The sequence below is a fragment of the Hyla sarda genome, chromosome 2 (assembly GCF_029499605.1).
Source record: "Hyla sarda isolate aHylSar1 chromosome 2, aHylSar1.hap1, whole genome shotgun sequence".
In the NCBI taxonomy this organism is placed as follows: domain Eukaryota; kingdom Metazoa; phylum Chordata; class Amphibia; order Anura; family Hylidae; genus Hyla; species Hyla sarda.
The window spans coordinates 491,969,421-491,983,501 of record NC_079190.1 but is presented as its reverse complement, the minus strand read 5'-3'; the positions used below and the strand labels follow the sequence as shown (position 1 = coordinate 491,983,501).

The 14,081-nt window shown below is 44.7% G+C and overlaps 1 protein-coding gene across 4 annotated transcripts in view; it reads left to right on the top strand.

The window, feature by feature from the left end:
* Window positions 1-5,181, top strand: part of ERG (ETS transcription factor ERG) — a 414,806-nt gene extending 409,625 nt beyond the window's left edge. For all 4 annotated transcript variants that reach the window (XM_056559655.1, XM_056559656.1, XM_056559657.1 and 1 more), the window contains one exon: window positions 3,060-5,181. In XM_056559655.1, the coding sequence (XP_056415630.1) occupies window positions 3,060-3,580 (521 nt within the window). In that variant the 3' untranslated portion in view covers window positions 3,581-5,181. The remainder of the gene's footprint in view (window positions 1-3,059) is intronic.
* Window positions 5,182-14,081: the final 8,900 nt, after the last annotated feature.

Genomic DNA, 14,081 nt, shown 5'->3' with positions numbered 1-14,081 from the left:
AAAACTACAACTTCCTGCATACCCGGACAGCCTTTGACTGGGCATGCAGGAAGTTGTAGTTTTTCATCAGCTGAAGGCACACTGGTTGGGAAACACTGTCATAGAGACATGTCAGAAATTTTGATTGGTTGGGATCTGAGTGTTCAGACCCCGACCGATCGTTAGAACAAGCGGGGAGAAGAGTGCGCTAAGCGCGTTCTCCCCCAGCTCTGTGCCACGTGACCACGAGACAAACTTACAATATAAATTAATAGGGTTGTCTCGTTCTTTGGTACAGAGTTCTAGTGATCTGTCGCAGTCTGAACACTTTTAAAACTTTCCTGACCTCTAGGACATGTCAAAAATCACTTTGCATGCACGGCTCTTATGCAAACTGGTGTCTCCAAACTACATTGCAAGGAAACCCTGATACAGTCATGTATTAGGGTTTAGCCCTATAGCAGAGGTCCAAAACCCAGTCCTCAAGGCCCACCACCAAGATTTGAGTTTTTTTTCAGCTTTCTTCCACTGCAGTAACTGGAACAAATCCAAAATGTTGTTAGGCCTTAAAGGGGTACTCCGGTGGAAAACTATTTTTTTCTAATCAACTGGTGTCAGAAAGTTATACAGATTTGAAAATTACTTCTACAATGCTCAAAAAAATAAAGGGAACACTAAGATAACACATCCTAGATCTGAATGAATGAACTAATCGTATGAATCACACAAATATTATCAATGGAAATCAAATTTATCAACCCATGGAGGTCTGGATATGGAGTCACACTTAAAATCAAGTGGAAAACCACACTACAGGCTGATCCAACTTTCATGTTATATCCTTAAAATAAGTCAAAATGAGGCTCAGTAGTGTGTGTGGCCTCCATGTGCCCATTTAACCTCCCTACAATGCTTGGGCATGCTCCTGATGAGGTGGCGGATGCTTTCCTGAGGGATGTCCTCCCAAACCTGGACTAAAGCATCCAAGAAGTCCCAGATGTGCTCAATCGGATTCAGGTCTGGGGAATGGGCGGGCCAGTCCATAGCATCAATGCCTTCCTCTTGCAGGAACTGCTGACACACTCCAGCCCCATGAGGTCTAGCATTGTCTTGCATTAAGAGGAATCCAGGGCCAACTGCACCAGTATATGGTCTCACAAGGGGTCTGAATGGTCTCATCTCGATACCTAATGGCAGTCAGGTTACCTCTGGCAAGCATATGGAGAGCTGTGCGGCCCCCAAAAGAAATGCCACCCCATACCATTACTGACCCACTCCCAAACAGTCATGCTGGAAGATGTTGCAGGCAGCAGAACGTTCTCCACAGCGTCTCCAGACTCTGTCATGTCTGTCACATGTGCTTAGTGTGAACCTTTTTTCATCTGTGAAGAGCACAGTGGCGAATTTGCCAATCAATCTTGGTGTGCTGCTGGTTTGTTGCCCTCCTATGGCCTCCTCCATGTCTCCTGATGTACAAGCCTGTCTTCTGGTAGTGCCTCCATGCTCTGGACACTACGCTGACAGACACAGCAAACCTTCTTGCCACAGCTCGCATTGATGTGCCATCTTGGATGAGCTGCACCACCTGAGCCACTCGTGTGGGTTGTAGACTCCGTCTCATGCTACCACTAGAGTGAATGCACCGCTAGCATTCAAAAGTGACCAAAACATCAGCCAGGAAGCACAGAAACTGAGAAGTGGTCTGTGGTCACCACCTGCAGAACCACTCCTTTATTGGGGTTTCTTGCTAATTGCCTATAATTTTCACCTGTTGTCTGTTCCATTTGTACAACAGAATGTGAAATTGATTGTCAATCAGTGTTGCTTCCTGAGTGGAAAGTGTGATTTCACAGAAGTGTCATTGACTTGGAGTTACATTGTGTTGTTTAAGTGTTTCCTTTATTTTTTTGAGCATTGAATATAAAAATCTTAATCCTTCTAGTACTTATTGGCTGCTGTATGCTCCAGAGGAAGCTGAATATTTATTTTCTGTCTGACCATAGTGCTCTCTGCAGACACCTCTGCCCATGTCAGGAACTGTCCAGAACAAACTTCTCCTGCTCTGGACAGTTCCTGACATGGACAGAGGTGTCAGCAGAGAGCGCTGTGGTCAGACTGGAAAGAACTACACAACTTCCCGTGGAGCATACAGCAGCTGATATGTACTGGAAGGATTAAGATTTTTTAATAGAAGTAATTTACAAATTTGTTTAACTTTCTGGCACCAGTTGATTAGTAAAAAGTTATTTTCCACCAGAGTATGCCTTTAAGGACTGGGTAAAGATTGCGCAGCCAGGGTGGTATGATCAATCACTAGGTAGTTCATGCAACCCTCCACTATGACAATTGCCGGCTGCACATGCTCTGTTTACACAGGGAGATGTGGGTTCAACCAAAAATGACTTTTAGGGCCACACGATCCCAACAGTTGTCCAACAAATGACCAATTGCTCATGTTTGCACTGACCAATAATTGTCCGAAATTAAAAGCCCTTTAATCCACATTGGCAGATTGTTAGCCAACCATCTGTATAGGGGCCTTGATGTTGGGGGAGAGAAGGATCAGGCTGTTCCAATTCAACATTCTCAATACTTGTTTCTCGGACTAAATAAGCCTCCACTAGAGTCTATAAACTAGAGTCTATAAAGTTCACACTGCCATTGTGCTCAACCTGTTCAGAATTCTTTGGGCTCTTTTTTGCAGCGAACGGACCCTGAACTGGTCGGAGAGCAACTGATACCCCCGGGTCCCTATGGATCCTATTGACTTGAATGGGGTTCATCGGGTGTCTGGTATTTTACAGGAGTTAAAAAAATATATATAGGACATCCAGGATTTTTTCTCAGCTCAACTCTCGTCCTTCTGACAGACTGGCCGATGGAGCTCCCTTTGCCCGAGCACACCGGCAATGTGAACCAGCCCTTACTCTTCTCTCCTCAAGGAAGAGCTGACACTATGTATAACTTCTCAGTATATATGGATGACTTTTTTTTATTATATAAGTTGTTTTGGGGAAGTAATGCTATATTCGAGTACTAATATTTTCTTTTTTCTCATGACTCCATCATGGTCTTTCTAGGTAGCGGACAAATCCAACTTTGGCAGTTTCTCCTAGAACTTCTATCGGACAGCTCTAACTCTAACTGTATCACTTGGGAAGGAACCAATGGCGAATTCAAGATGACAGACCCAGATGAAGTAGCCAGACGTTGGGGAGAAAGGAAGAGCAAACCCAACATGAACTACGACAAGCTGAGCCGTGCACTCCGTTACTACTACGACAAGAATATTATGACTAAAGTCCACGGCAAGCGCTACGCTTACAAGTTTGACTTTCATGGGATCGCCCAAGCCCTTCAGCCTCACCCACCGGAGTCTTCAATGTATAAGTACCCCTCCGAACTGCCATATATGGGCTCTTACCATGCCCACCCACAGAAGATGAACTTTGTTGCTCCTCATCCGCCAACTCTACCTGTGACGTCATCCAGTTTTTTTGCAGCCCCAAACCCTTACTGGAATTCGCCACCTGGGAGTATCTACGCAAATAGCCGAATTCCGGCTAGCCATATGGCCTCTCATCTTGCAAATTACTACTAATTTTTTTCTTTCAATGGGGAAAAAAGAAAAAATCACTGTGGATTATAGTTTTTGAAACGACTCTGAAAGGAGATCATAATGTGTTACCCGTGCCTTCCGGAAGATGGCCGCATAAAATAAACAAAAAACATTGTAGAGGTTAGCGATGAAGACAATTTTACTAACGAAGTTCACATGCTAATGATGTAATATAGGATGACATCACAGCATTGGACCAATATGTGTTTTTGGATTTCAGTAATGGAATTTGAATAGATGAAGGGAACATGAAAAAAAAAACTTTATGGAAACCAAACTTTATACAAATACTACAGGGACTTGCAGCTTACAAATAAACTACCTGTATTTAAAGACGAACACACAACAACACAATATCATGGCAAAAATTTTGGTAAAATTTTCACTTAATGGGGAAAGGAACTGTTGGAATAACTGTGAAGACTTCATACATTCCTTGATGTATCAAAAAAAAGATTGAGCCATTATGGAGGAACCAAGAAAGTGTTCTGAAGGGACCGTAGACTAGAAGTTTAGGGCGAGACTACAGAAGGAAGAGCGGAACGTCAAGATAGAAAAAAAAATTCCATATCTGGTGATGAACTTACAACCTTACGACAAACAAAAATATTTTGAGACTTAAGGTGATGATGATAAAGATTAGAAAATATTATCTTGAATGACATAAAACTGGAATAGTCTGATATTTAAAGGAACATGCAGGACCTCATTTTGTTCTTACAGTATACAACACCCTATGTTTTCCATAGGGATGCCATGGCTAAGGTAGAAGAAGGGGGGTTTAAATTTCTTTTCTTTTTTTTTTTTTACAAAAAATATACATGTATGTAACTTTTTGGGCCAAGTAGGTTCCTATTCATATCCATATAGAAATGCAGAATTTTGATACAATATTTTCATACCGTTGAATGCTGTACTACAGTTGCTTGACGTAACACGTCGACATGGGCAAACTATAAAAACACGGCACTGATGACTTAAGCGATATCCCTCAGTGGAACCCCCATAGAGGCCTTCTCCAGTTCCGCTGCCAGTGCTCTCAGGGTGGAATTTATACTCAATGCTATATTTTAGTAAAGGGAGATTGGGTTGAATATAAATGAAGCTCCCTAGTTTTTTTGTTTTTTTAAATAAGCAGGTGCCAGTTTTATTTGAGTCGCGAACGCTGTGCGCTCGTCAGGTTGAAGTATACAAGTCAATGGTATTATTTTTCATTTTTATATAATTATATGTAACTTATGCATTTATACACTACGAGTTGAGCTCGGCCAACCAAAGAAAAAATAAAGAAGGGACATTTAAAGAAAAAAAACAAAAAAACAAAAAAAAAACGACAAAAACATTGTGGCCTTAAACTCTGTAATGCTTCATGTTTACAGTATGATCTTAGTACTTAGGATGAACTTTGTATGCAATGCAATAAGCTTGGCCTAGCATGGCTGTTCAGATTTAGATTGTAGTGTGCAATTTGCATTTTTGTTTGTTTTTTATTTGTTTCATCTCTGACCAACCTCAATTCTCATTAAAAAAAAAGTGTTATCTGTGGAATTTTCAGTCACATTTGGTACTTTACTTTAAGACCCCCCCCCCCCTACAAAAAAAAAAAAAAAAAACAACTTGCAGGAAACTAGAAACCAATGCTTTGTGTCGCACATTGTAAATATCTGCCAAGAAAATGTTTTTATTGTGAATAACCATGAATCAAAAACATTCATCATCAAGAAGACATTTTCCCCCGAATCTGGGTAATTTTGGCCTATAGGATGTGGCCAATCCTAACAGGGTATTTGAGGTCATAGGTTAGTAGTGAGTTATGGCTATTGATCAGCTGTTAATAGTTTCATAGTTTCTGTATAAAGAAAACTGTCTTTTCTTATTAGCACTTAAAAAAATTCTGTCCCTAATAAAAGATTTTTTTTTTATTCCTATGGGTCACATAACCAGTTTGGATAATCCCATTTTGTTACGTGACAATAAACTGATTATAGGATGTCCCGCTAGGATCGCCAGTGCAGTGCCACCACAGGTGAAATGAAGTATTACATTGCAACCATTGTAATCTGGGGTATTGGACACCACCACGATTCATGTCTGGTTGTGGTGGCATCCAATACCCCAGAGGGAAGTTGGTTTTGCAGATCTGGAGAATGATATAGATCAATGTTAACCAACCGATGGTGCCATTCATCTGAATGGACACGAGCTGCAAAACCAAAAACAGCTTGAGGACAAGAGTGGCACTTTTTAATTCAGAAAAGTACTGTAATGACTCAAAACAGCAACCAGTCCACTACATGTCCCAATATCAAATTTTTCTTTCATACCTTGGCCAATATTGTGACTTAAGGTCTACCCCTAGATGACAATGTTTGGTTCTCCTACTAGACTTGGCATGTGATCAACACTCTGAACAAAAGCATTGTATTCCTAGAACTTGTGCCTTTCATCCAGACACGGTAAAGAGCATTTACAATAACTTAAAAAATGGTGGACGGCTGCAGAAATTATTTTGATATTCTTACCTTTGTGAGGCGGTCATGATGGTCCATGGGTTTTGGAGGAGTGAGGCAGTCATGATGGTCCATGGGTTTTGGAAGAGTGAGGTGGTCATGATGGTCCATGGGTTTTGGAGGAGTGCGGTGGTCATGATGGTCCATGGGTTTTGGAGGAGTGAGGTTGTCATGATGGTCCATGGGTTTTGGAGGAGTGAGGTGATCATGATGGTCCATGGGTTTTGGTGGAGCGAGGTAGTCATGATGGTCCATGGGTTTTGGTGGAGCAAGGTGGTCATGATGGTCCCCTGGTTTTGCAGGAGTGAGGTGGTCATGATGGTCCATGGGTTTTGGTGGAGCAAGGTAGTCATGATGCGCCATGGGTTTTGGTGGAGCAAGGTGGTCACGATGGTCCATGGGTTTTGGTGGAGCGAGGGGGTCACGATGGTCCATGGGTTTTGGTGGAGCGAGGTGGTCATGATGGTCCATGGGTTTTGGAGGCCACTATCAGGAGCTACCACAATATACCATGAATATGGTGTGTATACCACAATATACCATGAATATGGTGCTCAGTGTCTGCACCACTTACCGTGGACAATCATTAGTCTCCTGTGTAGCAGATGGCGCTATGGAATCCCAGGCCCTGATGTCACTGGTAAGACCCACAACACGGCCTATGTGGGTGTTAGGTGACTTCTTGGAAAAATATAATGCGCTGCAGCTGGCCCCATTTCTTCCTGTATTGTAAATGGCGCTGTGTGCTGAAAATACACCGGTTGTACCTTATCTCTGTTTTATGGACCACTACATTTTGTATGTACTATGTAACAAGGTTTAGTTAAATTCTTAACCAAAACCTAACACTAATCCGAGATTTGTCGCAGTTACGGCAGCTTCATAGATGTTTTGAAAGAAATAAATAAATAAAAACTTTTCTCTAAAGCAGCAGTACTAATATTATTTAAGTAACTGAAATATCTAAACCAATAAAATCGTCTAAATAACCGTGTCCGCCTCCATCTGGTTTACTGGGAATAATGGTGAATATGTCCTGTGTGTGGAAGAGACTGAATGTACCGACTGGTGATGTATGCTCAGTCTACAATATCTCATAAAGTTTATCTATCTATCTAGAAAAAAATAACAAAAAGAGCAGCACATCTTAGAAAAAAATAGGTTGGTGCAAGAAGCCTGTTGGCCCGAGATACAAAATCCAGACAAAAGGAGAGATGACCACAGCACTCAAAAGATTTGAAAAAAAAACTTGCAGCTTTATTCCATGCCAAAATACAGATGCAACGTTTCTGCTGCCTGTGCAGCCTTTCTCAAGCATACGAATTGACCAAACACAGTGATATATATCTGACTGGGAGCACATGGTAAGTGTGCCATTACACCTTGTTCACACTGGTGTGGTGCTGTGCGGCGTTTGTTGCTGCGGCGGCGCCGTGTCTGTGGGGGGTGCGGCCCGGAGACTGGCTCTGCCAATGGGTCGTTCCCCCTGTGGGCACTGGTGTCGCGGTGGTGGTGGGCGCCGCCCTGTGCTACACCATTTTATGATAGGGACGTTAGGGACCCACTCTTAATAGGTGGCCTTGACGTAGCGAGTGGTCTTTGTACCTTTTGATCAAAATGTATACTAACAACCTGTTAGTTTTTGAAATTATGCTGAGAAGCAATTAGATCATAATACAAAATTGTGGATGTGTGGCCATGTCTGTTTTTTCTACCTGGATTCACATTGTGTATTCTATCCCCTCCTTTTTTTTTTTTTTTTTTTTCCACTTGGCCTGCACTCCTCCCCACCCCTTCAGCCCAACCATATATAAGTAGCAGGTAGCAACACATGGCCCTTTCATTTTCTAGCAGTCTCCCAGTCTTACTGGGAGCACATGGGAAGTGTGCTGTTACACCTTGTTCACACTGGTGTGGTGCTGTGCGACGTCCGTTGCTGCGGCGGCGCCGTGTCTGTGGGGGGTGCGGCCTGGAGACTGGTTTGGGTGGCACAGGGGCCGCTCTGCCAGTGGCTCATTCCCCCTGTGGGCACTGGTGTCGCGGCGGTGGTGGGCGCCACCCGGTGCTACACCATTTTATGCTAGGGACGTTAGGGACCCACTCAAATAGGTGGCCTTGACGTGGCGAGTGGGCTTTGTACCTTTTGATCAAAATGTATACTAACAACCTGTTAGTTTTTGAAATTATGCTGAGAAGCAATTTGATCATAATACAAAATTGTGGATGTGCGGCCATGTCTGTTTTTTCTACCTGGATTCGCAGTGATATATATACAACAGCCAATTCAATGAGGTGGAATCACAATACAATATACAATTAATAAAAGTAATAATAAAAATACATTTTATAAAGTGCATCAATATTAGGGATGAGCGAAACGAATCTGAATAATCCGAATTCGTTACGAATTTCAGGAAAAATACGATTCCTTATGAATCCGAATATCGCTGCGATTCGATTGAACGAATCGCTTCATTAACTCCCTTCAGTGCGGTCCAGGCTCCTGGGCATCTAAAATGGCGGATTCACATGTGAGGACATGGGACAAGGAACTCTGGGAAGGCAGGTAGGCGGGATGACCCTGAATAACATGCAGCATGCAGCCTTTCAGCAGCCAGTCACCCCTGTGATGTCACAGCCCTATATTTAATTGGTAGCCATCATGCGGCCAGCCATTCCATCGTTTTATTTCAGAGAGGGCGTTTCACTGCAGGGCGAGATAGAGTAGTGTGTGTGTTGCACAGAAAAACAGCTTGACAGCAGCCATTCAGCACAAGCCCAAATCACTGTGGAAAAACACTGACAGGGAAGGGAGAGAGTGAAAGTACACTTTTGGGTATAATACACAGCAACTCTACTGCTGCAGTTTGGTGTACAACAACTCTAATGATTATAGGGGCCAGTTAGGCTGAGCACTCAAAGCCATTGTCACCTGCTATAAGTGCCTAATAATACTGTACTGGGCTCTACTACACAGCGATTCTGTACTGATGCAGTTGGGTGTACAACAACTTTAAAGCTAACAGGGTCCAGTTAGGCTGAGCACTCAAAGCCAATGTCACCTGCTATTAGAGCCTAATAATACTGTACTGGGCTCTACTACACAGCAATTCTGTACTGCTGCAGTTGGGTGTACAACAATTCTAAAGCTAATAGAAGCCAGTTAGGCTGAGTACGAAAAGCCATTGTCACCTGCTATTAGTACATAATACTACTGTACTGGGCTCTACTACACAGCGATTCTGTACTGCTGCAGTTGGGTGTACAACAACTCTAAAGCTAACAGGGTCCAGTTAGGCTGAGCACTCAAAGCCAATGTCACCTGCTATTAGTGCATAGTAATACTGTAGTGGTCTGTTCTACACAGCAATTCTGTACTGCTGCAGTGGGTTGTACAGCAGCTCTAAAGCTTATAGGGGCAAGTTAGGCTGAGCACTAAAAGCCATTGTCACCTGCTATTAGAGCCTAATAATACTGTACTGGGCTCTACTACACAGCAATTCTGTACTGCTGCAGTTGGGTGTACAACAATTCTAAAGCTAATAGAAGCCAGTTAGGCTGAGTACGAAAAGCCATTGTCACCTGCTATTAGTACATAATACTACTGTACTGGGCTCTACTACACAGCGATTCTGTACTGCTGCAGTTGGGTGTACAACAACTCTAAAGCTAACAGGGGCCAGTTAGGGTGAGCATGAAAAGCCATAGTCACCTGATTACAGTGCCTAATACAGGTTGCGTAGCAGAGCGTATTGTCCTCTCATAAGTGCAACCTGTGTGTACATAGGTGGTGTACATTTTTTTTTTCCTGCAAAACTAATTTGGGCCTAGTTACTGTGAAAGGCCAGCCAAAGCTACACACTTGTGTCTGTAGCCTTATACAGTTTGTAGCTGTGTATCTAGTCCTCCTCCTCTCATAAGTGTAAAACGTACGAACACCTACGTTGTGTCCTTTATATTTTTCCTCTTAAAGGGGGTATTCCAGGATTTTTATTTGACTATGCTTCAGGGGCTGTAAAGTTAGTGTAGTTCCTTATATAGTGTCTGTACCTGTATGTGACGGTTTTCTCACAACTCTTATGTGATTTTCAACCCAATATTTATTTTTAACAGCATGCAAAATGACTGTAGTCTCAGATTTTCCCAGTTCACAATGCGTCCGAGACCTGACTCACTAGTCAGCTGATGACCGGGAGCCTGTCTGCTTCAATGGGTGGAGGGATCGCTTGGTGGGAGAGAGATCAATCTGCAATTAATGCAACAACTGTAGACACCCTGATTGAAAACCACAAGTCTTTTGAATGGATGCATCTCATTTATGTTTCAATGGGTGGGGTGGCTGATGCGTGGGAGGGAGGAAAATTGAATTAAGGAATTTGTAGGCAAAGAAGAAAACTCAAACTGGAAATACCAGTTCAAAAAAAGTTAGCCACTATGTTATGGTGATCTCACAACATAGCCATTTAGTCCCAAGACAATTGCAGATCCTTCCTAAGCATGTCCATTACTGTCTGCCAGGTACTAATTTGGGCATAGTTACTGTGAAAGGCCAGACAAGGCTACACACTTTTTTCTGTAGTCTAATACAGTTTTAAACGTAGTGGAGCGCATTGTCCTCCTCTCATAAGTGTAACATATTCGCACTCAGCTGGTGCATAAGTATGTCAGGCAGAGAAATGCCAGGACATGCACAGAGGAGTGGCAGAGGCCTAAATTTATCAGACGCAGTCAGAGGTCGGAGCAGAGTAGGGGTGTGTGGCAGCAGGAGTCACAGCGAGAGGTCTGAGCTCCCGGTATCAGCTAGCAGTCATGTCTCAACCAGCAACCCAGCAGCCGTGATTTATTGGTTCACTCGGTCATCCATTTCATCCCAAGTGAAATTCAACACCTCCAGTCAACAGTTGGTGGGTTCATCAGACTAAACCCTCGGCTGGCATGGCCCTCATACTGCTGCTGCCACCTCCAGGCTCTGTCATTGTGCTGCCACATGGTCTCCTAATGCTCATGCTTCCACCTCCAGGCTCTGTCATTGTGCCGCCATATGGTCCCCTCATGCTGATGCTGCCACCTCCAGGCTCTCATTGTGCTGCCATATGGTCTCCTCATGCTAATGCTGCCACATCCAGGCTCTTTCATTGTGCTGCCATATGGTCTCCTCATGCTGATGCTGCCACCTCCAGGCTTTCTTATTGTGCTGCCATATGGTCTCCTCATGCTGATGCTGCCACCTCCAGGCTCTGTCATTGTGCCGCCATATGGTCTCCTCATGCTGATGCTACCACCTCCAGGCTCTCTCATTATGCTGCCATTGATACTGCAAAACATAATTAAGGTGCTGCTCCCCAGTTCCAGAAATTCCTCCGCATTAGACCACAAGTATTGAGGATATGCATTAGCTAAAACTGAACTTTTCTTAGGATAAAATATATGGACCCAGAGGTGTGCAAAAAACAAGAGTAGGAATGTGTGGCAGTAGGAGTCACAGCGAGAGGTCTGAGTTCCCGGTATCAGCTAGCAGTCATGTCTCGACCAGCAACCCAGCAGCCGTGACTTATTGGTTCACTCGGTCATCCACTTCATCCCAAGTGACATCTGACACCCCCAGTCAACAGTCGGTGGGTTCCTCAAACTCAACCCTCAGTTGGCATGGCCCTCATGCTGCTGCTGCCACCTCCAGGCTCTGTCATTGTGCCGCCTTTTGGTCTCCTCATGCTGATGGTGCCACCTCCAGGCTCTGTCATTGTGCTGCCATATGGTCTCCTCATGCTCATGCTTCCACCTCCAGGCTCTGTCATTGTGCCGCCATATGGTCCCCTCATGCTGATGTTGCCACCTCCAGGCTCTCATTGTGCTGCCATTTGGTCTCCTTATGCTGATGCTGCCACCTCCAGGCTCTCTCACTGTGCTGCCATATGGTCTCCTTATGCTGATGCTGCCACCTCCAGACTCTGTCATTGTGCCACCATATGGTCTCCTCATGCTGATGCTGCCACCTCCAGGCTCTGTCATTGTGCTGCCACATGGTCTCCTCATGCTGATGCTGCCACCTCCAGGCTCTGTCATCGTGCTGCCATATGGTCTCCTCATGCTGATGCTGCCATCCCCAGGCTCTGTCATTGTGCCACCATATGGTCTCCTCATGCTGATGCTGCCACCTCCAGGCTCTCTCATTGTGCTGCCATATGGTCTCCTCATGCTGCTGTTGCCACCTCCAGGCTCTGTCATTGTGCTGCCATATGGTCTCCTCATGCTGATGCTGCCACCTCCATGTTCTCTCAGTATGCTGCCATCAATACTGCAAAACATAATTAAGGTGCTGCTCGCCAGTTACAAAAATTCCTCCGCATTAGACCACAAGTAAGTATTGAGGATATGCATTAGCTAAAACGGAACTTTGCTTAGTATAAAATATATGGACCCCAAAAAATGTTTAAATCTAAGAAGAGGGAAGGTGTGCAAAAAACATCGTATGCCAACTACACCACCAAGTATTGATGCAATGCAAAAACTTCTAAAAGGTGGAAGGGAACAACATATGGTCCATTGTAACTGGTGGGAGTAAAAACTTCCCCTGTAAGGCCCAACTCCCGCCCTATTAATTCCCTTTTTGGGAAGTGTTACTCACCCTAAAAAGGGCGGCCCCACACAGGAACCTCTCCCTATTTCCACCTAACAACACTGCCATTTCCCAGGGTTTTAGTTGGAAATAGGGAGAGGTTCCTGTGTGGGCCGTCCTTTAACCCCTTAACGACGAAGGACGTATATTTACGCAGTGACCCCACGTCATATCGGGTCGGTCCCGATGGCTATCAACGGCCGGGACCCACGGCTAATACAGGACATCACCGATCGTGGTGATGCCCTGTATTGACCCTTCAGACGCGGTGATCAAAGCTGACCGCCGTGTCTGAAATGAAAGTATCCCAGCTGCTCAGTCGGGCTGTTCGGGACCTTATCTGCCTCCTCGGTGTCCGATCGGCGAATGACTGCTCCGTGCCTGAGATCCAGGCAGGAGCAGTCAAGTGCCGATAACACTGATCAAAGGCATGTTAACACACTCCAGTGATCTGTGTAAAAGATCAGTGTGTGCAGTGTTATAGGTCCCTATGGGAGCTATAACACTGCAAAAAAAAAGTGTTAATAAAGGTCAATAATAAACCACTTCCCTAATAAAAGTTTGAATCATCCCTCTTTTCCCATAAAAAAATAAATAAAAGTGTAAATAAAAATAAACATATGTGGTATCGCCACATGCGTAAATGTCCAAACTATAAAAATATATTGTTAATTTAACCACACAGTCAATGGCATACAGGTAAAAAAAATCCAAAGTCCAAAAAAGCTTATTTTTTGTCACTTTTTATACCATTAAAAAATGAATAAAAAGTGATCCAAAAGTCTGATCAAAACAAAACTGGTACCAATAAAAACTTCAAAAAATGAGCCCTCATACCGCCCTTAAGGACCCAGGACATCAGGGGATGTGCTGGCACCCTGGGCTTTAAAGACCCAGGACGTCCCCGGATGTCCTGGCGGTTTCCGGTCCCTGCCGCGCGCCGGGCAGAGATCGGAAGCGGATGCCTGCTGAAATGCTTCAGCAGGCATCCAGGGCAAACGCCGGGGGGGGGGGGGCCATGTAGGCCCCCCATGTCAGCGATCGTCGCAAATCGCGAGGGAAATCGCCCCTGCGATCTGCGGCGATACCGGGCTGATCGGGTCTCTGGGACCCGACCGCCCGGTAATTTTGCATGATCTCGGTTGTCACAGACAGCCAGGACCATGCTGGAGTATAGGGGCGAGGTGGCAAGCCTGCTACCTCCTCCTATCCCCTGCGATTCCTCGGTTAGCTAACCGACCAATCGCAGGGGGGGGGGCGGTTACTTCCTCCCGCCCTGCCCGGCCCCTGGAAGTCCGGAGAGAGTGGGAGGAAGACCAGAGGACGCGGCGGGGGACGGGGGAGTGCAGGGGCCCAG